The following is a 25,191-nucleotide window of genomic DNA, read 5'->3' on the forward strand; positions in this document are numbered from 1 at the left end:
CTATCTATCAAATTTACAAGTAATTTTTGCCATGATTAAACTCACAAAAAATGATTCACGAAATCAGAACAGGAACAATTCATGATTAAAATGTGGTCGTCCTTTCTTTATTCTAATTCAGAAAGAATTCATCAGAAAACATTATGTACACAACAATATATTTGCAGTTTAAACCAAAAACTATGTTCCTCTATAGGGAAAATACAAAATACAATGGACTTCCATCAATATGACAAGTTTAAAACACAAATTTCTATATAAGAAATTATTAAAATTTTAACCTAAAGGGTATTACAAAATTCTTTAAAAAATAACAAAATAAATTGTAAATAAAAATGGAGGAAAAGAAATGTTAAGATGAAACAACTTGGGGCTTTGTAAATATATACCTAACAATACAATGAAATGCACAGCAAAAACACTGCTTTTTCAGAATGGAAAGATATAATGTTACATCACAAACAAGGAATAAATCAAAACAGATGAGATAAATGGGTCAAACTCATTCTTCCAAACGATTGCTATTCATAAAGCCCATTATTCATAAGGACTGCATGGTAAGAATGAAAAGTGAAAAAAGACTCATTCTTACTACAAAACTTAAATCATATGTAGATCAATTTGCTTTGTTATAATAAAAATAATATTCCACTTTTATACATCACTCAATACTTAATCAGAATGATGTCTCTAAGTGCTTTACAGATATATCATTACCCCGGTCATTGGATCCTGACATGCTCGCACACAATGTTATTCATAAGCAATTCCTTTTATGAGGACCATTTTACATAAAATATGACTCAATGAATAGCAAATTGTAATAAATAATGAACAGAACCTACATGGATGATTAGGATAGGAAATTAAAAAGATTGACCTTAATTTAAAAAAAAAATTATGATTATATTTCTAGCAATCAATAACATTACATGTAAAAATGTTACGTGTTGACATATTTTACATGGCTACATGGAAATTAAAATGTTTTGAGTAAAACTATTAAAAAAATTCTATAAAAAAAAACAAATCCATTTATATGAATGACTGGCAAGGGTTGTTTTCTTATAATCCATATATGATAAAGATTAGTGAAAATATCTCTTTATCACTTGATCAAGATCACAGTTGTTCACTGAAATATAATAACATGATTTATGTGACAAATCATTCTAAAAAAAGACTACATGCCATCAGTGTCAGAAAAATACCAATTACAAGCACTTATGTCATGATTGTCTGTATGAAATATTAATAACTAAGCATTCTAAAATATATAGATTGCTACATAATAAAGCATTAAGCTGATGAAGACCTTAATTCTAAATTTCTTTTCCTTTGTTCTTATTTTTGGCAACATACTAGTTGACTTGAAAGTAATGCTGAGAGTTATTTGTGCAAAATGGTAGTACATGAAATTACACAATGAAGTTTCAATCAAGACACAAACTTTTGTGTTTATTTTCTCATAATGAAAAATATAATACAATTAATGGTAATTTAAAAGGCACGGTGATGTCAAAATGTTGGCTTTTTAAATTTGATACAAGTACAAGTGAAACAGGTTGGCAAAGTGTACAGCTCGTATTCTGAAATCTAGTTAAACCTAGACCATGGTCTAACTCGGTGCTAAAATTATGGAAAGCCAAAAAAGTGAAAAGTTTGTTTACATTGTCTGTTTCTTATTTTTACTCTCTATTTTCTCTCCAGTTTTATAGTGAAGAAAATACTTCACTTATTATTCCCAGGCAATTATGAACGAATTGGGCACCAAACGAACTGACAAATTGAACCTGTACTGTTAGAGATTAGTGTCACAATTGGCTTTCCATAGCTTAACAACTTTACACCATATTAAACCAGAGTTTAGAATAGTAGCCAATGAGTATAATAAACAGATACACAGTCATACATAAAAAACATTCAAATACATCATTTGCATTACGTGTCATATTCTATATACATTGCTACACCTAATATCTCAATAATACAAATGAGTTGATTAAATAAAATATATTTCTGATTGAAAAGAAAAAGGAAAGATAATAATTTCACAAAACCTTTTAAACATTATTGCTGTGCATACAAGTTTGCTGTACAAAAATTATTATACAGCCAGGCATGGAATATGCCCTAATTTGAAAGTTTGAATTTCATCAGTAAGTTCAAAGAAAATAATGCTGTACATAGAAATAAAAGGTGATCAACAATAGATAACTCAAATGTAAATACATGTACTGTATAGAAAAATGATTAATGATTCTTGTACAATTATTTTTTGTCAGGAGCAATTTATTTTGTCAATAAAGAAACGAAAAAAGTATATCCAAAGCAATATGTGCAGCAAGATAAAAGAAGAAAGAGACACAAATAAATATCTTTTTGAACATATATGTGTTTGATATGTTTTACACTTATTAATCATATCACCAGCAGCAGATCGGGGGAAGGGGGGGGGGGGGTATTTTCCAAAACAAAGTACCTCTTATTTTTTTTGCTTGTGAACAAAGATCTGAAGGACAAATGTATTTTTTTTTAACAGAAAACATCCCCTCCTTTGTAAATCGTGGGTCTGCCACTGGATCCAATCTAGGCTTATTCAAAAGTTGATTTAACATAATATAAATATTCATTACTTTCCATAGTCATAGGGAAATTGACAATGTCAAATAAAATAAAGATTAATACAAGTCCATACGACATTTTTTTAAAGAAAGAGAAAAGAAATATGTAGCAAAGTTGAAAGGCTTGTAAAGGTCTTTTACACATCATATTCGCTAAAGTACTACTAATCATTTATGGAATGCATTCTTTACATCTTGTTCTTATTTAGCATAATTTGGCAACAAATCATCTTTACAAAACTATTTAAATATAACAGTTCTTTTTAAATCTGCAAACTTTCATGGGACATATGATAAATACTTTATTAATTTTCTTACTTCAAATTAAAAAACTTAGAAAAATACAGAATAAATAAGATCTGTCTTCTCAGACTTTTAAACGAGATTTTTTTTCAAATAGTTTGCAAAAATGCCAGTCAATAATCTATGATATGGATGTTCAATTTAAGTGTAAAAAGCTGAGATTAGAGGACATTGTGAAATAATACTCAAAACAATTAATGAGCAATGTAAAGAAAGTAATTCTGAATTGTCAACTTCAGCCTACGGGCACACACACATGAGAACGAAAATCAACTACCATTCTAATAATCAAGTCTAAACTTTAATGTTTAATAAATGAAAAGAAAATGTGACCTGAACCCAGCAACATAACATTTTACCGTACTGGCAAAGTATCATAATCTAAAGTTCTTCCCATTACAAGACCCATGATTTTATTCTCTTTTGATATTTGAAGGTTTAATTAATAGTCCCTTAAAGTACACTTAAGAGAAAGGGGAAGAACTCGAGAATAAAATCACCTACAGTACTGATGTATGATTAAGTACTATGAAAATGTGTACATCTTGAGTTGATTTGATCATATTAAATAATAAACAAAATGCTTTCTTTTTAATACCTAAAATAGGTCTAAAGAAAGATGGATCCTAAGAAATACAGACCTGAACCAAAAATGGTGTGATTTTGTAATGACTAGCATTTTTGTACATGGATTCTTATTCTTTTGTGCAGTAATGTTGGTAAGGAATAAATTCAATTCAGATGAACAAATAATATACAATGTATGACTACATATTACTTATTAATAATACATATTAATACTTAAGAATATTAAAACAATGAAGTTTAGCCTTGCAGGACATAGAATAAAACCACCGTTGTCATACCCTGACAAATAGAATATAATGGAAAGATAATGAATATAAATAATACAATGACATCAAAAAATACAAAAGTTTAGAATGATGTGAACAGTGATTGCCAATGTGAGGATCATTAATTGACAAGTGATCCTAAAACACCAGTGGCTATATTGTGATGGATCTCCTAAATAGCTTCCATTTCTTTGTACCATAAAAATGAACTACCAAGGGTTGACAAAAATTCCATTGAAAGATCATTCCTGGGGTTGTTACATAAGCTCCAATGAATATTTACAATTCATCATAACTTTTTTGTATGTGGTTTTCAATAGACTTTCAGTTATGCTTAATTGTATCCTTGACTGTATCTTCTATATTACAGTGCCTAGTAATGATGGTCTTGTTGACAATGGTGAATTCAGAGCTGCATTTCGTGAAATTTGTTACCAATAAAAATATCTCTGGATTTGAAGTAAAATCCCTGATTTTGATTGGCCAAAAATCAAATTTGCTATGGGAACTCTCAGTGAATGATAACTTTGTCATGAACAATATTCATGAAGGATTGACCTGAACTTTTCATGAGGCTTGTCAGCTCTGACAAGTTGACATTTTCTGACAGTAACCATAGTAACAGTTACCATAGTAACAGTCAGAGGCCAGTGCTTCTCAGCCAATCAAATCCAATGATTTCACTGAAATTTTCAGAGCACTGACATATAATTCAGTGTTGGCAAATTCCATGAGATACCTGCTGCCTTATCTTGAGTCACTAGAAACGCTCTCCTGTGCCCTGCAACATACATCTTTGCATCTGATCATGGGGCCAATTGTTAAGATTGATTATACACAATAATAAATGGAATCAATTGTAAAAATCAACCTTACAATCAATTACTGAGCTCTATGTTACAGGGCCCTGTTAAATACATTTTTTTTCTAACTTATACTTGAAGCAGATGATACCATGGCTTTGGCTATGATCCATCACTGAACACTGGACAGGTTGTGCGACAAGACGCAACTGAACTCTCCTCTTTCAAGGCCATACAAAAGTCTTTGAGGCTGCTGGACTTGAAGACAGTGATGAGAAAAAGAGTCTCTTTGCTCTGGGTGGATTATGAACACTGTCTAATGCTCCTGCCACCATCTGGTTGTTCCATTGAGAAAACTATTAGGCTTTGGTCAATCTTAAAGTTCCTGAGGCACCCTGTCAAGCCTGTTGTGTAGAGGTTCATTGTCGTCTCGCCAATGTCGTCCATTCCGCCTAGGAGATCAAATGAACAAAAAAAAGGTTAGAAATAAGTTTAGGAAGTGTGTAGTGGCAGTTGGCCATTTGAAAGTTGTTTGTCGTCAATGCAATCTTGTCCATTCCGCCTCGGAGATCAAATAAAGGGATAGGAAGCTTACAAACAAGCTTGAAATAATCATTAAAGTTAATCAGCATTGGTAGAATATATTGAGAGATTAAATTTTCGTTCTCAACACAATAAAAAACTAACCTTGAATTTTTTTTCACTATATCCACTGGAGCCTTTATCAACAATGTGACCCAATCTAACTTTCCTGATTTAATGGCAAGTGATCAGGGTGTTGACATTAAGAAGCTTAACAAAAATGAGGAGCGCTACAGGCTTGGGTCTTTGTGTAGCATAGCAAAAATAAGTCAATATTCATAGAATACTTTAAGTTATTACATGGCACAACAGAATAAACAATGCCACTGATATGTTAGGAAATGGTCTTAACAATGTTTCAGAAATTGCTCAGTATTCTCATATTACGACGTGGTGATATGGATCCGAATCAAATGATTTTAACTGGTAGGAATGGCTATTTATATTTAACAGTCATGGTTTCATGGTGAGGATACTTCATCAAATAACAAGGGTCCACATCACTTTCTTATAGAATTTACAAATCACTTTGTTCAGGCATTAATCAGAATAATTACACACACTGTCTCCTTTGAAAAGGTTGAAATGAAATCCATCCATATTTTATTGATCGAAATACACGCGAAATGAAATACTCAGAAAATTTGCTTTGCCCAATTATTGATCATGGGCTCGGTAGCCGCTGTGCAGCGCCAGATCGACGAGGCTCTATCAATTCAATTGTCGAATGCCAAACAGGGTAGCAACAACTCCCATCTTTGAATGTCTTTTGGTCTAATGCGGCCGGGTTTGAACTCAAGACCTCCCAGTTGTGAGACGGATCTCTACCAACTGAGCCAACAAACCAGTATATAAATGCAAAACTGTTCCAAAGGTACCTTGTGCATGTAATCTTACCAATGCCCTTAAAGATGTGTATTACTTTTATACTATTTAATTGACAGTTTGGTGATATATAGGGTGATAGTTTCAACCATTTCTCAAAAAATTGGTCATTATTATAATACTACATCACACATTACCAAGGTACAGGCCATCATTGACATTGAGCTGCCTGAAGTCTTCTCCAGTCGCTTGATTGGTCACTGCGTCATCATTGTCGACTTCCATTATACCCACAATTCCTAGCCTGTCTATCCTGACGACGTGCCACTCGCCGTCGTTGACAGGTCTTCTGCTTCTTAGCACTGCCTCCCCTCCACCGAGGTCAAATCTGTAATGATCAAAATGTAAAATGAAACCAGGGCCCTGTCTTACAAAGAGTTACATTACAGTCAACATGTATATGACAACTTTCCTTGATTTTGATTGGCTAAGCAGTGGTCTCTGACTGTTACTAGAGCAACTATTGGATAAACATCGAACATATTGTCTCCTGATGATCTTAAAGAACTTACCTTAATAAGAGTAAGCCATCTTCTAGGCCCATGGCAATGAAATCACTTCCTGAGGTCATACTTGAGTGACCTGCCCATAAGACAAGACCATTGGGTTCTGTGGCCCGGAGCTCAAAGGTGAAGATATTTCTTTCTCCAGACAATCTGGAAAGAAAATGAGGGTGGCATATAGATTATTGTAAATTGATGATGACCATGAAGATGATGGATGATATTAATGATTATAAAGTTGATATCATATATCTATATATTGTAACCTAACCATCATGCTCAATGAACATTATCATTTTGATGATGATCAGTATCATTATCATCATCAGTATAATTACATGTAGTTAAATCCACATACTTTATGTGATACTAACATCATTACTTATTTCATTATTGGTATTAGAATTTCTTAGAAGTAGAATACAAAATTATATTTTACCTAGAAGTGATTTCATTGCTGGCATACCAAAGGTAACTCCTTCCCGTAAAACTAGGCTCTGAAACATCTTCTTCAATTTCTGTGTGAGAGAAAGAATGAAAGAGAAAAGAGGGAAGAGGGAAGAGGGAAGCAGGGGGTAGTGATATGAGATTTGTAAGACACTATACCTGATTAGAATCTAATTTCAAAGATTTAATATATGTCCCCCTGAAACCCTAATGCCTCCACACATACAATGAAAATATTGGCATCATTGCAAAAGAATACAATACAAAGAACACCAAATTAAAATAAATGTGGAATAAAAAAAGATTCACTAAAAAAAAATCTTTATGAAAGAAATTAAAGAGAATGAGAAAACATAAGTTATACAAACTCACTATGATCTTCCTATTTAAATTCAATCACTCCAATGAAGAATCAGAGCTGCATCCTGGCTGCATCTTTTGAACATAATTTTTACAAGCAAATTTTCATCACTAATCTTCAACATTCCTAGTACAGTAAGTACACAAAACAATGATGAATGCCGAAAAGCCACTAAGAAAGACAAATAGCTCCTTTCAATTTAGCTATAGAGGCAGTACCAGGTAAGTGCATTTCACAGAGGCTAGCTTTTATACATTCCTCAATGTTATGTTTGGATGAAAGATGCTTGCAAAATTCATATATGAAGAAAACATGGCACTTAATTTGGAAAGTTACCTATGATATCAGGTGGGTGTTTCATAAGCTATTCGTATGCTACAAGCGACTTTACGAATGACTGGTGATCCTTTCTTGTGATAAATGACATACACCTGAGGTCCGTAACACAAAACTTAGCAATGATCATAGAACATTTTTTCCACGATTGATTAAATTGACTATAATGTACAATCAATTATGAAAATCAAGCATACGATTAATTTCTAACCTTTGTGTGGGTGTTTCATAAAGCTGTTCGTAAGCCAAGAGCCACTTTAAGAATGACTACTTAACCTTTCTTACTCGCCTAAATCATCGCCAAAGATCATTAAATTGTGAATATCATTAACCACAAGTCGTTCTCAAAGTCACTCTTAAATTACGAACAGCTTTATGAAACATTCCCTGGATTTCCATTGGTGTTGATGATCATGTATCATAAGAAAAGATCACCAGTTGTTCATAAAGTCGCTTGTACATTGTAACTTACCAACAGCTTTATGAAACACCCACCAGACCTCCCAACCAAATTAACTGGTAAAGAGGAATGATTTTGATCAAAAATAGGAAATAAACAGTATTTCCCATAGGCTTGTGCAGATAATACTAATAATAATATCAAAAGTCAGTTTTTATGTAGTGCACAACGCATGACAAATATGTCTCTATGCGCGTCAAGAATATAGAATGAATGTATAACATAACAACAGAAGCTCAAAATGGTTTTTAAAAAATTCATGATTTCCTCCAAATTCAGATTGGTTGAGAGGTCTGTGATATGGTCCTACTTAATCTCAGAATTTAAAAACACCTACCTATTTCACAGTTGTCTCCCTTGAAACCTAACCTACAGTCACAGAGATAGTTTTCATGAAGAGGGTGGCATTCTCCGTTGTTAAGGCATGGCTGTCCCTGGCATGGATGGTGGGCGTTGCCAACATTAGCCCCTCCCACTGCTTCACTGATGAGATCTAATTGGTTATCGTTGACCAACACCTGCAAGCGACAGAAGAAAGGGTATATTGCACCAAATGTGGAAAAAATAGAGTGGGTATAAAATTGAGTATACTCCACTTTCAATAATGATACATAACACTGCAAAGGAGATTGCAATAATAACTAAGAAAAACATACATTCCCTCCTCTTCCCATTTCTATTCTTCTTTATATGTTATAACTATGTTTTGTTATACCATTGTTTATGTATAATTATTATCATTATATTGGACCCCATGGAAGAACAGAGCTGTTATGTTCAACAGCTCTGAAATGGGCTTTCCAACCATATCATATTACTGTTATTGTTTTGTAAGATATTGTGTATGTTATATTGTGTTTTTTATGATTTCAGAAATAAAACAAACAAATCAATCTTCTTATCATCTATCCAACTTTAACTCTCATGATATCTCTTTTCTCCTCTCAATCTTCTTCAATCTATCTCTGTCATCTCTCTCTCTGTCATTATCCAAATGCATGTCTCTCCTCTGTCTATTTCTGTCGGCATGTCTCCCTCCTCCTCTCCCTCTGTACCTGTCTGTCTCATCCCCCTCTCCCTCTCTTTGCTTCTCCTTTTTTATTTTCTCTCCCCCATCTCTCATACCTTCCCGCTACCTTAACCCACCCTTTGAATATCTCCACTGAATGAATTCTTGACTGCCACTTCTCTCGATAAGAGGTCTATATCATCGATGCCTCCGATGTAAAGGTTTGTATCGAATGATGTCTGCGTAAAAGCTCCTGGAGCTAATGCCGTCACGGTAGGCTGGTTGTCCACTCTTAGCATTCCCTCCCGGGCTGTTCTTGATACTTCAACTATGTGCCATTCATGTAGTGTGACTGGCTGTGTTGATCTGTAGGTAAAAGAGGAAGACAATGTATCGTGTCAGTTACAATCCTCTAAGTATTCTGTTACAGAACCATTCGAGAAATATTGATGATTCTGTACAACATGGATTATGACAACCACAAAGACCACTCATCTTCACACATATCACCCTTACCTCAAAACAGTGTGTCTTGAGCCGCTATCGAACTTGATGTAGTTCTCATCCAGCATGATCATATCATCAACACGAACAATCAACAATTGCAAAATTCACAACTACACATCTGCACCCATTTCCTACTTATGTTACTTTTCTTCCTGAGACAAAATCAAACTTGAGGCTAATGCAATTTATAACCACCAGTCTATAATTGCAACTACTAACCTCTACAACTTTCATCTTTACATCGTACAGATTTCACCCTCACCTCGAAATATCGGGTCTCGAGTTCTTATTCAGCATGATCAAATCAACATCATCATCATATCACTAATATCATCAAATCACCATCATTATTACCACCATCATTATATCACAACCATCAACCAATAATCAGCAATCACCAACCACCCATCTTACCTCAGAACTGCTGGTCCCGAACCACAATCAAACTTGAATCCGATGTAGTTCTCATCTAGGGTAATGGAGAAGAAATCTCCTTCCCTGGACTCCGTGCCGCTGTAGATGAGGATCCCTGATGGCTCCTTGGGTTTGAAGATGATCTCCATCTGGAGGAAGGAGAGATGTTTCTTACCCAGGGTGTCATGAGCGATGTGGGAGGAGTGCGAGCTATTGAATGACGGAGTGTGGATCTCAATTACTGCAAAAGATAAGATGATATCAATTAATAATAAAGTTTATCTTCAAAGATGAAGCAGGAAAGTCCAACCTGTGGATCTCAATTACTGCAAAATAAAGATGAGACCAAAGCATATCAATCTGAGATATGATTCAAATATAGTTCATATATCTCAGCACTCTCTCAGTCAACGAAAGCAGGAAAGAGATATGTTTCTTGCCAAGGTTATCATGAGCAATGTGGGAAGAGTGCAAGCTATTAAATGATGGAGTGGATATCAATTAGGCCTACTGAAAAAAAGAAAGATTAAATTTTAAAAATATAAATTACTAAGTTTATGTTTAAGGATGGAGTGTGAATCTCAGTTACTTCAAATGCAAGATGAGACTGAAGCATATCAATTTATGAACCATTTTCATATATCTTAGCTCTCTCTCGGCCAAAGAAAGCAAGAAGAGAGATGTTTCTTGCCAAGGGTGTCATGAGAGATGTAGAAGGAGTGCAAGCTATTGAAGGATGGAGTATGTGTTGTAATCACAGCAATAGATAGATGAGATTGAAGGATATTCATTAAGATATTATTTTTCCTTTTAATTCAGTTAATATCTTTTATATGATGTGCTGACCGGGCTTGTCCCTTAAATTGTTGGTGAACGAAGCAGCAAGCAAGAGGCCACCAGGCCTCATCTGGCGCAGTTGAGAACACCAATAGTTGATGCAATTTAATGTATACAATTCTATACTTTTTTGTTACTTAAGATTTATATTTATATTTTTCTTCTGACAATTCTAAGCGCTGTGATACTTTTTGTGTATAGCGCATATAAATAACCGTTATTATTATTAAATGTATAGGTTTGTTCATAAAGTAGCGAATGGTATTGCAAGTAGAGATAGTAAGAGAGAGAGAATGAAAGCAAAACACAATCACATACTTTACTGAGAACTCGTATCCAATTCACCAATTAATCAATTTACAAAGTGACTCAGGGGGGACTGTCATCATGACAAAAGAACCAGTGATAGAAATATATCTAATGTGAATACTATAAATGGATTATATTCTAAAGACTGCAAGTTGAGTTATTAAACAACGGCCAGAGAAATCATTGTAACTATAGGCAAAAGGACAAATCAGGAGATTATCCGAGAGAGAGAGAGAGAGAGAGACATATTTTCATAAAATCAATTTGTCCACAATCATTCTTCTCTCTTACTATAAAAAACTTATCAATGTAGCCATCAAATCACTTCATGAATGTCAAGTATTTTTTTAAAATAAAACATAATATCATACATTCATTTTGAAGAGGTCTTTCATAGTTCTCACTCTCCCGAAGACAATTTTCCATTTTCCCCCATTTCTGGGTTGCTATGCAGATTTTAATATGCCTTCTGCAAGGACAAATCGAATGGAAAACAATTATATTACTCTCTTTCTCTCTTTCACTCTCACTCTGTGCAAATGAAATGAACATTGATACACTGAAAAGCAGAAATATTCCCACTTTTGTACACTTATGTTCAAAACATTTTCATCCATTGTGCTCTCTCTGTTTCTGTCTCTCTTTCCTCCCCATACTATCCTAATTCTCTCTTCTCTCTTAATTTCCCTTTGAAAATATGATCTAAAAATCTGGATACAATAATAGCATCTGACAATTTCTTATTTGTCTACACTTTGATGTGTTACAATCAATGAGTACACTTTGTAGTTGCATCTGTACAAAGATGGTTTACAAGTCGGTTTGGTGTTAGATCTATAATTTCACCTACTGTTAACACCTCCTTTTATGCGAGGGAGAGGGGTAATCTTAAGTATCATCATGTTTTTACAACCAACATTTATTCCCTCGTGTTGATATAGCTTATCCACCTGCCCTATTTCAATATTGCCCTATTTCACTCTACGATAGCTTGCTTAGCTTCGACTCTGGATGCGACACCGTAAGCAGACGATACAAGGGCTCAACAGTCACTTATGTCTCCACGCCATGCCTGGGGGAAATGAAAACGCATGTATGATGATGCTTGTGTTGCCACAGTAACGGTACATGAGTATATTAGTTCAAGCTCCACCAGGACTGTATCTACGGAATGGCCCTGGGCTCACGTTTGAGTAAAGGGGTTTTGATGAAAACATAACGAGCAGCTACAAAGGGTATCTTATGAACCTAGGATGCGGGAGGGATGTACAGGGGAGCATTTCATGAGGACATGTCGGATGTTTCATCAGACAAAGTCCCATTTTATCTGAGTTACCATAGGAACAGTACTTTTTAGCCAATCAAAATCAAGGGAAGTTGTCAGATTTGACAACTTGTCAGTCAATGTTGATGAAATGCTCCCACGTCTACTTTTCATTCTAAATACCCATGTGCGTCCCATTTCCTGTCCCCTTGTCCCCAACCTTTTTCCTTACCCCTCCCCCAATTTAGTCTCTCCCTCCTTCTTAACCCCATTCTTCAACATTCAACCCCCCCAGCACTTTCCCTCTACCATTCTATTCACATTCTTATTCGCCCTCTCCTACCCTCCCTTCATTTCTCCTTTATTCCTTTCCTTACCTTTCCCAGGCTATCCATCTCTTTAATTCCCCCTCTTCCCTTCCCTTACCCCTTCCATCCTTCCACTTCTAGTTCTTACTTTCCATTTCCATCGCTCTCCCTTCTTTCCTTCCATTTCTCAGTCTTTCCATCACTTTCCTCTTCCACTTTTCGTAACCCTAATCACTCTCCTGCTTTCTCTTTTATTTCTCTCTTCCTTCTTCTAACTTTTCCTTCCCATCTTCTTCCTTTCTTTCTTTCTTCTTCTTGCCTCCCTCATCTCTGTAACCTTCATATTTCCCAACCCTTCCCACAGCGCGCCAACCCCTCTCCCCTTTTCCAGTCCTGCATGATATCTCTGTTGTAGTATTTCAATATCTTCCTCTTAGCTCAATGGCCTTCAGGAATAATGATACTGGTTATGTCAACATGTGTTTGAATACAGTAATGTGACTTAACCCCATTCCATGTCTACTGTGTTTAAACATTATATTGTCCTCAGAATGAATTCTAAACATTAAGGGCATGATTTCACATGTGACTACGATATGCTTGAACATGAATTCTGTTTTTTCTTGTGTACAGTATTCTACATCAGAAATAAAGGTAAAGAGTTCAATGCAAGTTTTTTTTTATTACATACAGCATTCACTTTCAGGCCATGGTTTCATTTCCTAACAAACATCCAATCTATGCAAAAAGGAGGGGGGGGGATGCAGAGCTTCCACAAGAATGATCATTAAAAAACTTTGGCGAATCCTCTCATTGTGTATGGGAGACAAAGTATTAGCTTAAATAAATCATCACCATCATTACCAACACCATCATCACCAACACCACCAACATCGTCATCATCATCATCGTCTTCATCTTAATCATTATCATCATTATCATTGTGGAGCGTTATGACCCAGTGGATTAGTCTTTTGACTTTGAAACAGAGGGTCGTGGGTTTGAATCCCAGCCATGGCGTAATTTCCTACAGCAAGAAATTTATCCACACTGTGCTGCACCCATCCAAGGTGAGGTTAATGGGTACCCGGCAGGATTAATTCCTTGAATGCACTGAGCGCTGAAAGGCAGCTCGAGCAAAAGCTGGGGTAATAATCATCAATGCGCCTCGGAATAGATTATTTCTAGATAGATGGCGCTATTTAAATACCTATTATTATTATTATCATCATTATCATCATCATCATCAACATCATCATCATCACCACCACCACCATCATCATCATCATCACCATCATCACCATCAACAACATCATCATCACCACCCTTCTAATCCGTGTGGTATCTGGAAGTAAACCAATTGCTTGCTTGTAGAACAAATGAATATATAAACACACCTTAAAGGAACGGCTAAACGATTGCTAAAAATGCAATGCTCCGGAACTCATTAGATCGTAGGCGTTATTGGTAGCGGCTATGTAAAAAACACACGCACGCATCTTGCTAGATTTATATCGGGCTAGCGAAAGCAGGAGTGCAGGAGTTTCGGCAGCCAGGCGCTGTGGCTATGCGCTGATCGAGCTCACCGCTCCGACCGGCTTAGTAGTTCATGATAGGCGTGCACTGAAATGAGATATCACAAATTTGAAGGTCTTTAATATGGGAAAAAATAGGAATTTCTATAGCAATCTAAATTGATGATGCTCTGGAACGGAAATTTAGGCTGAAAATGGGGGTCTCAAACGTGGCACATACGTATCATACATTTATACAAAGTACTCCCCCCGGCCTACAATTACATTCTCAAATTTAAGAGTTCTCAAAATAAGCGCCTTGACAGGGCTTGCCTCCTTTCTATCAGTTGCTGTCAATATTCTAGGTCAGAACGAAACCGTTTTCTTTCTTGTATTCTTTAAATGTTTGATGAATCTAGACATATATATTAGATTGCCTTCAAAGCGGTGGATATAATCATGGATATAACCTGACCCCCCAGTCATGGTGTATACTCTGCATGTTGGAGTACAATATGTGGATATTATATATACAATGCATGTATGATTTGAATTGAACAGAATACGCAAAAAATTGCAGTGAATTGAATTTGAATGACTTTAGTCCCATCTTTAAAATGTGTGGCACAAGGAAGGTGCAAACTAAAATTATAAGGTGATCCTATTTTACCTATTTTTCTTCCTTCATCATTATTATAATTACTAATATCATTATAAAATTTATAATAAAGATCATCATTGTCACTGTCATCATCATCATCATCGTTATCATCATCATCATCGTCATCATCATCATCATCATCATCATTACCAACATCGTTGTCACTGTCATCATCATCATCATCATCATCATCATCATTGTCACTGTCATTATCATCATCACCACTATAACTATCATCACTATCATCATCATCGTCATCATGATCATGATCATCATTGTCACTGTCATAATCATCATCTTAAATGTAATCACGAATACTATCATCATCATATCTAACTTAACTTCATTTGGAAGTGAACAGAGATATTAGATAATGTGACATGCGCTTATACAAGAACTAAATATCATCATAAATATTATCATTATAAAGACGGATATTATGACCGCCTCACCCCAACCTCCATCCCAGCCCTGGGCAAAATTAGCTTGCGGAAAGATTTGTAATAAATTGTCAAAAACATTGTAGGACTACCATGGGAACATTGATATTTAAATGAAATATTTTCTAAGATGAATGTTTCTCTGATCTTCTTCAGGTACGAGAGAGAACAGCATTGAGAATTTTAAATGGTAACCAGACAATGCAACATCTATGTTTTCATTCATCTTCATTCAAAGTAACAAGGGCATGAATCTTATGATTAGAGCGCATCTCTTTTAGTAAGACTAGCATACAAGTATGCATACACATGAAGAGAGAAGGAAAGAGAGAGGGGAGAAGATTGAGGATGAGGGTAAATCAGAGAGAAAGAGAGAGAAAGAGAAAGAAGTGAGGAGAAAAATAAATGAAAATGCACATTTCAAACGCATTTGCAAAGCAAAGATGAAGCTTAACAGATGGATAGAAATTACAGAAATCTAAATACACAACTTGTAGTTGACTACAAACAGATATTAAACAAATATCATAAAAATGCAGATAAGTGTAAAAAATGATGTACATAAAAAAGTGGTAAGATGAAAGATATTCTTGCATTTTGATTTTTAGAAGATTGTTTAGGAATTAAGAACTTCTAAACCTTCACAAGTAAAATAAAGATACAATATTCAAATTAATGAAGCATGTTAAATAATTACTGAGAGAAAATTTCAAGCAAAATGGAGAAACAAAATCTGGCTGGCATGTGAGGTACCAGTCCACCTCAGAGGAGGGAAAGGTGAACTTCAATCTACCTTTTTATCAAAATAAAATTAATAAATTGGTGGTGTGTGGTGAAATCAAAATGAAATAAATGGGACAACCATGTGTTTCTAATCAGGTATGAATCCCATCTCGGCTATGTGTGTGGCTGGGTATCTAGAAATATATACGATGACATATCTCACATATTATGCACATGTGTGTTGAGACATCAGCAAATGAATCATAATTATAGTCACAGTTATCATGATTTTTTTTAAATTTCTTTAGATAGAATAAAGTATGTTGAGCGCTTTGGTCCATGTGGGGAAAAGCATGTTATAAATATTGAATATTATTATTATATTTTTAGGGATATAATACAATTATTCTCTTATGCATAATTACTCTCACTTGTTCTAGGCCTTCATTTAACATCCTATCCAAAGGATAAGGCACTTTTAACTGACCATAGCCTGCATGGAGCATATTTCTCACTACCCCTTCTACCACAGCAACATGGGTCCCAAACATATACTCGCATTTTCTAGGCTTTCATTTAACACCCTATCCAAAGGACATGGCATTGTACTTGATCATAGCCTGCGTGTGAAACAGGGGAGGGTGCACTTTCATCCACAAGTGGACTTACCATCCTCGCACACGGAGCCGTGTGTTCCAAGAGGGCACAGACACATGGCTTGATCCGGTGACCTGCTGATACAGGAGCCTCCATTGGTGCATACATGATGTTTGCATACACCTTCACTGCATTCACCTACACAGGGTCAAGAGATTAAGATTGGTGAAAAAAATTGAAAAAAAAACCCACAGAAATCGGGGTCCCGTATTTAACACAAAGGTTAGCGATTAATCGATTGCTTGATTTTCATGATCAACTGCATGTTGTAGTCAATGCAATCAATCATGAAAAACTGTTCTACGATGATTGCTAAGCTTTGCATTATATGGGCCCCTGAAACTACTAAAGATTAGAAATTCAGAGGATATAGTTAGATCAATCCTACATATTTTGAATTTGAAATGTATCATCTGTTTTGTACTTTTGTTGCTGCAAATTCATGCTCTTATTCATTGATGTTTTCAAATGAAAGGACAATTTCTGTTTTTAGATGCATGAGGTCAAAGAGTCCTGATTACCTACAATTAAACACCATTCAGTCTACCATCCATTGAACTTTTTTTTATAATTGACCTATCAAAGTTCAAGGACTTTTATTTACACTGGAATAATGAATGATGTCCCTTGGTAAAGATTATTGTAAAGGTCAAGGGTCAAATTCAAATGAATTGCATTAAACAACTTACAAGCATTATAACCTTCAACCATATAACCTTCAACCATGAAACCTTTGAGTTTGGAACTAAGAATGACATTAATGACTTTTTCATCACTGTTCCCAAATTAATTAAAAATGTCATCTCAGGAAAGTAATTGTTCAAAGGTCAAAAGGCCAATACAAAAGGTCAACATCCTTCACGAATCATCAACATTCTTTAAAATAACCATGGAACCTTTAATCATCAAAGTCAATGTTTGCAATGTAGATTGTTGCACTCAAAGAATAAAGGGCTGTTACCTCAAGAATGAAATCATAGGTCAAAGTTCATAAAGATCACTGCTGATAGCAACTCACCAACATTCTGTCCGCCTACCATGGAACCTTTGGGTTGAGGCCTAAGATCCAAGTCCATGTTTGCAATGTCGATGCTCTCGATACATCCTCGAAATCCTTCAAACATGTGCTTGGCCCTCAGACCATCCCGTATCTCTGCACTCACGTTGTAGCCTCCAACAAATAGGTCTCCCCTCAGCGTGACCTTGGAGTATACACCCTATTCAAGATGGAATGAAATAAATGTTGTAACTGATTTGTGTTTCAATGCCTGATTAGATGCTACTTGCCTTTTTCTCACATCTTATTGGTAAGAAAAAAAACGCAAACAAAAACCGCAACGTGTATGTTGATCCAAATAAAAAAATTAGTATCTAGCTGGCCCTTCTTTTGGCGCATGAGGAAGAGTAAACTCATGTAGCTAAACGGATTAACTGCCAATTCAATTTGCTCTAACTGAAAACATTGGTGAAAGAGACATTGCAGTTTGTCAAATGTTTTTTTTGTGCATTGCATGCTAATTTCATTATTCATTTAGCAGGATTATATAAAAATATGATGGTATCAAGGGGGGGGTTGACAAAGGTCCTTGATGATCCTCATAAAGAATAGTTAACAAAAATCTGTGCAAAAAAAAGTTCCTTGAAGAGCAGGAAACAATTGAAGAAAATGTTACCTAATAAATATAACTATATTCCGGCTTTTGTTATACCTTTTGTATTCAAACACCAATCATAAACTCGCAAAATGTCTGGGAAAGCATAAAAATAAATGCATTCTAAACGCATCTAACTTGTAAAATTATAAATGCATTTCCATTTGAGGATAACAAAATGATACTCTTAGAAAAAACAAAAAACTTGACCTCTCTTCCCAGGTCAACGTAAGTGCATTTATGATAAGTGTTTACGATGAATGCTGATGTTCATTCTGCCTCTAAGAATGAAGTATAAATGCATCCTAAATGCTCTACCATTCTGTGTCTCATCATAATATTATTACTTTAAACTTCCAATATTAAATCTATGACTCCGTTCTCACTACCTTCCTAAAACTAGTTTACTGGAAATTAGTTTAGTGGAAACTAGTTTAAAGTGTAGTAAGAACAATGGAAGCGATCTTCCATACCGGTTCAGAAAACCACCTTGCGATGTAGTTTTCAAGATCGCTTTGCCTCGTTAAACTGGTTTTAGCGTAAGTGAGGACACAACCATTCGGGAAGCGATCTTCGCACATTTTGAGCACGCTACTCCACATGACAGGTGTAGAATGCCTATGCTGCAGTTTCGAATTTCACGCGAAACGCGTCATCCCACTGAGAGCGTTTCAATAGCAACAAGAACGCTTTACCTGAAATGATTTTGAAACCCACTTTCGTGTGATCAAGTGGGAACGCTAGCAAAGCGATCTTCCAAACTGGTTTCCTGAATCGGTTTCCAGTAAACTAGTTTTAGAAAGCGTAATGAGAATGGTGTCTATGCCGAGGTATAAGAGTACAATGTACGAGATAAATTGTACTTTATATCTAATTCTTACAACAATATCTTATATTTTTATAACAGTGACTCAAATAGAGTAGCAATGACCCGAGATAGGAAATAGTCAAGTGTTTATCTATCTCCTACCCCATCTATCAAAACAGGAAAACTGTGAATTTTAATTTTCCTTTGTACTTTCATTTGCCTTTATAGAAGTCAAGTTCTTTATGTACAAGTGGCAGGCAAGTGCAATGATACCAATTTTCACGAGAGAAAGGAGTGATTTTAACTTTTTCCCCGAATTAAAATTGTTTGTATCATCACAAGAATAAGAATATTCACTAGTTTTGTTGTATAACATCTTAAGACTTGCATACTTACTTATTAAAGGCGGCTTCAGCCGGGATAAACATCTTAAGAGGTAGTTCAAAACTCATGTCAATAAAAAAAATCACAATATTGCGTCGGTATGAAATTTTTTTAATTCTCTATATGGTTGCAGCAGAAGGGTGTATGCTAAGCCCCTTTCACATTTGGTGGTGTGACTGCTTACAACCATTGTGATTGTGTGCAACATAATTATATTGTGACCAATTGATCACACAAGCAATTGTGAATGCCCCCTTATATATCAATGTAGGATGCTACAGTTATCAACAGAAACAGCCCTGTAAAAATCAAATCTTTTTATTTCTTGTTGATCTGAGAACGCTTTAGTTGTAAATGTTATCGAGGAGTAAGTGAGAGAACTTACCGGTGTGCTCCCCCGGACAATTTGAGCATCGTCGAGTTGAAGCCAACCTTTTCGATTGTCTCTCCCAATCTGGAGTGTGTGCCATTTGTGGAGACTAACACTGTTTTCACTGGTGATCACGGCAGCACCCTGACCACAGTCAAACCTGATAACAAGATAATGATATATAATTATGACAATAATACTAAATTTACTAACATAATGAAGAACAAAGAGACAACAGCCTACCTATGAAGTAAAAAAAAAGAGAATGAAGGAATACTGATAATTTTACTTTAGTGGTGGAAATGGTGGTGTGTTGATGATGACAATATTGGTCATGCTGGAGGCAGTGATGATGGTGGGGTGTTGATGATGGTGATTATGACGATGAAGGTGGTGGTGGCTCTGGTGGTGGTGGTGGTGGGGATGATGATGATGATGATGATAATGAATGTAGTGGTGGTGGTGATGACGATGAAGATGATAAAGGTGATGATGATGACGATGACAATAATAATGCTGATGATGATGATAATGATGATGTGGTTGTAGTTCTAGTGATGCTTGTAATAGTTGCAACAACAGTAATAAAATGATGTGGTTCTTTAAGAAAAGCCCAACAGGCAACTGGATAAAAAGAGTAAAGAGGAGAGAAAGTGAAACAGTGTGATGGAAACAGAGACTTTCTTTTTTTTAATCCATAGAAAAAAAACCCTTTCACAGAAACACTTTGAAGGAGGACAGATACATGTCACCTGAATTATTTAATTTTTCACTTTCTCAAAGACACCTCTGACAATCCAACACTTCTACGGTAGGCCGACAGTGTAATAGAATCTCTTTACAAATTCGTACAGATTGATTTTATCGATTCATTTTGGGGGTATCCAAGGCCAATTCCAGAGTCATTTCGAGGAAAATATAAAGAGCAATCCTGCTAACTGTCCTGCTCTCCACAATTAAAGAATTCAAGCGTGAGGGGCACATTCTGTAAACACACTCCGGGCGATGCGGCGGCGACTCTTCCCCCCAAGTTCTACACGATCTGTCAGAGTTCAGACGTGCGTGCAAAACGTGCAAACCATCTTGGAGCCAAATTCTATCGATCTGTTTCTTAGTAAATCTCCCTTTTATATCATCTCAGTGGTCATTGGCAAAATTATTCAACAATATTTATACACCTCAAAATTTGAGAACAGAGATAATGGAGGGGGTCGTTTAACTACTTGTGATTGCAAGTAATAGCAATTCTTAGATATGATGATATATTGAATAATTTCACTTTATCTCGTATCTGAATATTTATGACAAGAGCATTAAGTGAGGGCCAAAGGTCATATAATTATAAAAATTGGAACGGTAGGTCATTGGTTCTATCCCTGCGTCATGCCAGAGACTTTAAAAATGTTACATTCTGCCTGCTTATGGTGCTTGACATTTGAGAATGGAGAAGGGTATAATTATTACTATCATCATCATCATCACCATCATCATCACCATCATCATCACCACCACCATCATCATCATCATCACCATCATCATCATCACCATTACTATTATTCAAAAAGAAACTGCCAATATAAGAGCACAAGTTCTAATAGTGGCCATCCATTGAATGCCTCAGTTCTGTTTATACAAGTACAGAATACCGTTGCACCATAGAGAGGAGCCCGAGAATGTTTAGGTAGGCTTGTTACGAATGCTGAAATCCAATTAAAGGACTGTTAATAGAGCGACAGGGATGTCTATGTCTATGTTGAAATAAGCCACTGCCATAGTCCAGTTACTGTAATATTGTTAGGTCTATGACACAAGTCATAATGTTCTCTGTCTTCATCTTTATTTTTATAACTGGATTAACCCAATCCCCTGGTTAATTTATAGCACTCTTTTATATCACAATTTTATAACTACAGTACATCATATGTTTATTAGTCATACTGTCCCCATATAATCTACATACTACTACATTGTGATCTTTGCAATGCTTTTAAACCCATCTGTCAAATTTGGCCAAGCTTTGAGAAGAATGGTCCCGAAAACCGCAAAACCCACACGATAACTGGACTTTGCTTGTCTGACATACTCTTGATTTTTTTAAATATAATACATCTCATTTACGGAGCCTTACAGGTACAATGGATGGTATTGATAAATTTGACTTTACAGATGTGGACATAAATCCATCCGCCTCCAGTTTCAAATCGCAAAGAGGAATCTACGTCAATTTTGCTATTGAGTCAGTGTATTGATGATTCATTTAGGCACCAATGTAATTACAATCCATTATCAAAGTACAATATCTTCCTTTATAAGTCAGCCTTCCACAGTTTGGCATCAATTGGTGTATATGCCAGGGATTATAAATAAGAATTGAAAATAAAGAATATTTATTTGGATAATGATAGAATTGTGGTGATAGATAACAATGGCCTGAGGTGGAATACTCCTCTGTAATGGTAAAAGGAAGTAAGTAACGAATCAACAAAATCATGTATCAATGTTTTGAAAATGAATGAATAATAAAAGGCAGTAAAAATGAATTTGCAATTATTTTACATAGTTTGAAGAAGTGGATGATAAGTTTTAGAATAAAAGTAATTGTTGAAATTGATCCTGCAAAACTCAGTATACTACCGGATTAAATGGAGGCAACTTTTAGCAGGAAATCTCAACAATGTGATATCATGATTTGAATTTTGAAATTTCACTCATATGAAGCATGAGATGTGCATAGTTTGCAGTCTGTTGACATTCTCAGCAGTCCCAAAAATTTGATCTACATGAAAATCTTGTATTTTGTGTTCCATGGAATTTCAAGACTAATTTCTTGAAAGAATGAAGAGGAAGAGTCATTCTTATTTACTAAACGCTTATTTTTGAACCCCAAATGAAATAAAATGCATCAGCACTCATCATTAAAAGTGATATATCATGCAAACCCTCATGGTATGACATTAACATCAGTATACAATACATTTTGTTCATAGGGGAATATCACTCTTGTTACTTGCTTCCTTTTTGCAATTGAAGGGCTGAATAGTTTGTTAACCTTGGCTTTGATATGGAATGAAAGGATCCACAGAGGGGTAATAAAGACTCTTTTGAAGGGGTACGAAAGGCCCTATAGTGGGGTAATAAACCCAATCTATGATGGATACCAGTGACGCATCTGCCATGAAGAAAAAGAAAAGGAGATATCATATGTGAACATGATAGCCAGTGCATGCCGACGTATGGTTAATAAGCCTTTTCATCAATTAATTACAATGATTGATATAAATAAATTATTAGGTGTTGTCAAGAAATGACAATTCTTGATTTAAATATAGGATTAACTGATAAAATAGCTTGCAATATATACAATGGCATATGCTGGATATGTGTGAAAGCCCCTTTAACGGATACTGATATTGCATTATATCAAATAGCTTATTGGATTTTAAAGATAGTTCATGGGCTCTACTGTGTATGCAATAAATAGAATGATATGATTCACAAGAATTAAAAATGATACCACTTAATCACTAAGAAAAATGCTTACATTTAAGTGCAAGAATTAAAAGTTATGATATTCAAACACTTTCTCCTTTGAAGAAAAAAGGAAATGGTTAACAATGATCCCTGGTGGACAACACCAAATGCCTAAAATATTTTGTTGTTATGTGAAGAGCACTGAAAAACAATGTCTTTTGCCAAAGGTCAAGCTGGCTTAGTAAGGATTTTCAACCAATTTTCCAAAAAGCATGAAATATGGTTTCACTCCTAAGTGCAAAGAAAGGCTCTGCATAATTTCAAACGAAATCTGACATCCAAAATGCTGCTGGATATGCGGGGTTTTTAGAATATGAACTTTAGGTCTCTTTTAAGTCAGAGCTCTTTGTAATCCACGACAAGGAAATGATTTCAATGTTGGGATTGGAAACAGTTTGGCTGACACTGAGTAAAGATCTTCCTTTTGTGTGAATTTAGGATATGAAAGATTATAATTGCCTTTTGGAGGCGTAAGAATAGGAGTAGGAACCGCATGCAATGACATCAGAATGGTTTTCTTCTCAAGGCTAAAACCACAAATGACATTGTGCAATGTTAAAAATCATTCACAGAAGATGCAGAATAAAGGGATTCTTGCAGGTAGGGTGTGATTTATCTCATTCCTTTTAATTCCCCACATCTTTCCCCAGGCAAAAGTTGACATTCAGGTTCTAAAAATTAACAGATAAAGCTTCAGAAAGCTAAATGGATTGATATTTTACTGCCAATCCACTATTGTATCATGAGTAGTAGCTGAAAGAGTGTTCAAATGTCATGTACAAACTTCTGGGCACATTAAAGGACAAGTCCACCCCAACAAAAAGTTTATTCGAATAAAAAGAGACAAATCCAACAAGCATAACACTGAAAATTTCATCAAAATCGGATGTAAAATAAGAAAGTTATGACATTTTTAAGTTTCGCTTAATTTCACAAAACAGTTATATTCACATCCTTGTTGGTATGCAAATGAGGAGACTGATGACATCACTCACTCACTATTTCTTTTGTATTTTATTATATAAATATGAAATTTTCAATTTTTTCCCTTATTGTCGTGAGAAACGACGATTGATTCCTCCCTGAATATGTTTAATTAGAATTGTTTTATACTATATGGTTCAATCAAGTTGGTCCTTATTGTGAAATCTGTAAAAAATGAAATATTTTATAATTCAAACAATAAAAACAAAAGAAATAGTGAGTGAGGGACATCATTGACTGTCTCATTTGCATGTCACTGGTTTGTGCATATCAGTTTTGTAAAAATAAGCGAAAATTTAAAATGTCATAACTTTCTTATTTTACATGCGATTTTGATGAAATTTTCAGCATAAAGCTTTCTTGATTTTTCTCTATTCATTTTTTCAACATTTTTCTGGGGTGGACTTGACCTTTAAAGTTACATTTAAAAAATGAACATACTCTACAATGAAAGCCTGAAGAGGAACCTGAACAAGGCGGCTACTTCAAAAGAAACCTCAATAGTATTACTAACCATGCTCTCCTAAAAAATGATGAATTGTAATATTCCACACAGGCTTAGTCAACACACATTACAGATGGGTAATTCAATGAATCAAATTGAATATATCACAAAGAAAAATCAAACATGAGTTTCACAGCAAATATGAACATGAATCGA

At 35.2% G+C, this 25,191-nt stretch overlaps 1 protein-coding gene across 1 annotated transcript in view; it reads right to left on the reverse strand.

Annotated features, from left to right (window-relative positions):
• Nucleotides 1–85: 85 nt before the first annotated feature.
• LOC129271204 (pikachurin-like) overlaps nucleotides 86–25,191 on the reverse strand; it is a 26,091-nt gene continuing 985 nt past the window's right edge. Inside the window, exons 2-11 of the mRNA XM_064106372.1 lie at nucleotides 20,031–20,175; nucleotides 17,820–18,018; nucleotides 16,814–16,939; nucleotides 10,089–10,329; nucleotides 9,305–9,533; nucleotides 8,496–8,676; nucleotides 6,994–7,072; nucleotides 6,564–6,707; nucleotides 6,189–6,379; nucleotides 86–5,036 (exon numbers count right to left, since the gene is read on the reverse strand). Coding sequence (XP_063962442.1) covers nucleotides 4,888–5,036; nucleotides 6,189–6,379; nucleotides 6,564–6,707; nucleotides 6,994–7,072; nucleotides 8,496–8,676; nucleotides 9,305–9,533; nucleotides 10,089–10,329; nucleotides 16,814–16,939; nucleotides 17,820–18,018; nucleotides 20,031–20,175 — 1,684 coding nt within the window. The 3' untranslated portion in view covers nucleotides 86–4,887. The remainder of the gene's footprint in view (nucleotides 5,037–6,188; nucleotides 6,380–6,563; nucleotides 6,708–6,993; nucleotides 7,073–8,495; nucleotides 8,677–9,304; nucleotides 9,534–10,088; nucleotides 10,330–16,813; nucleotides 16,940–17,819; nucleotides 18,019–20,030; nucleotides 20,176–25,191) is intronic.

Source organism: Lytechinus pictus, chromosome 11 (assembly GCF_037042905.1).
Source record: "Lytechinus pictus isolate F3 Inbred chromosome 11, Lp3.0, whole genome shotgun sequence".
NCBI classification, from domain to species: Eukaryota; Metazoa; Echinodermata; class Echinoidea; order Temnopleuroida; family Toxopneustidae; genus Lytechinus; species Lytechinus pictus.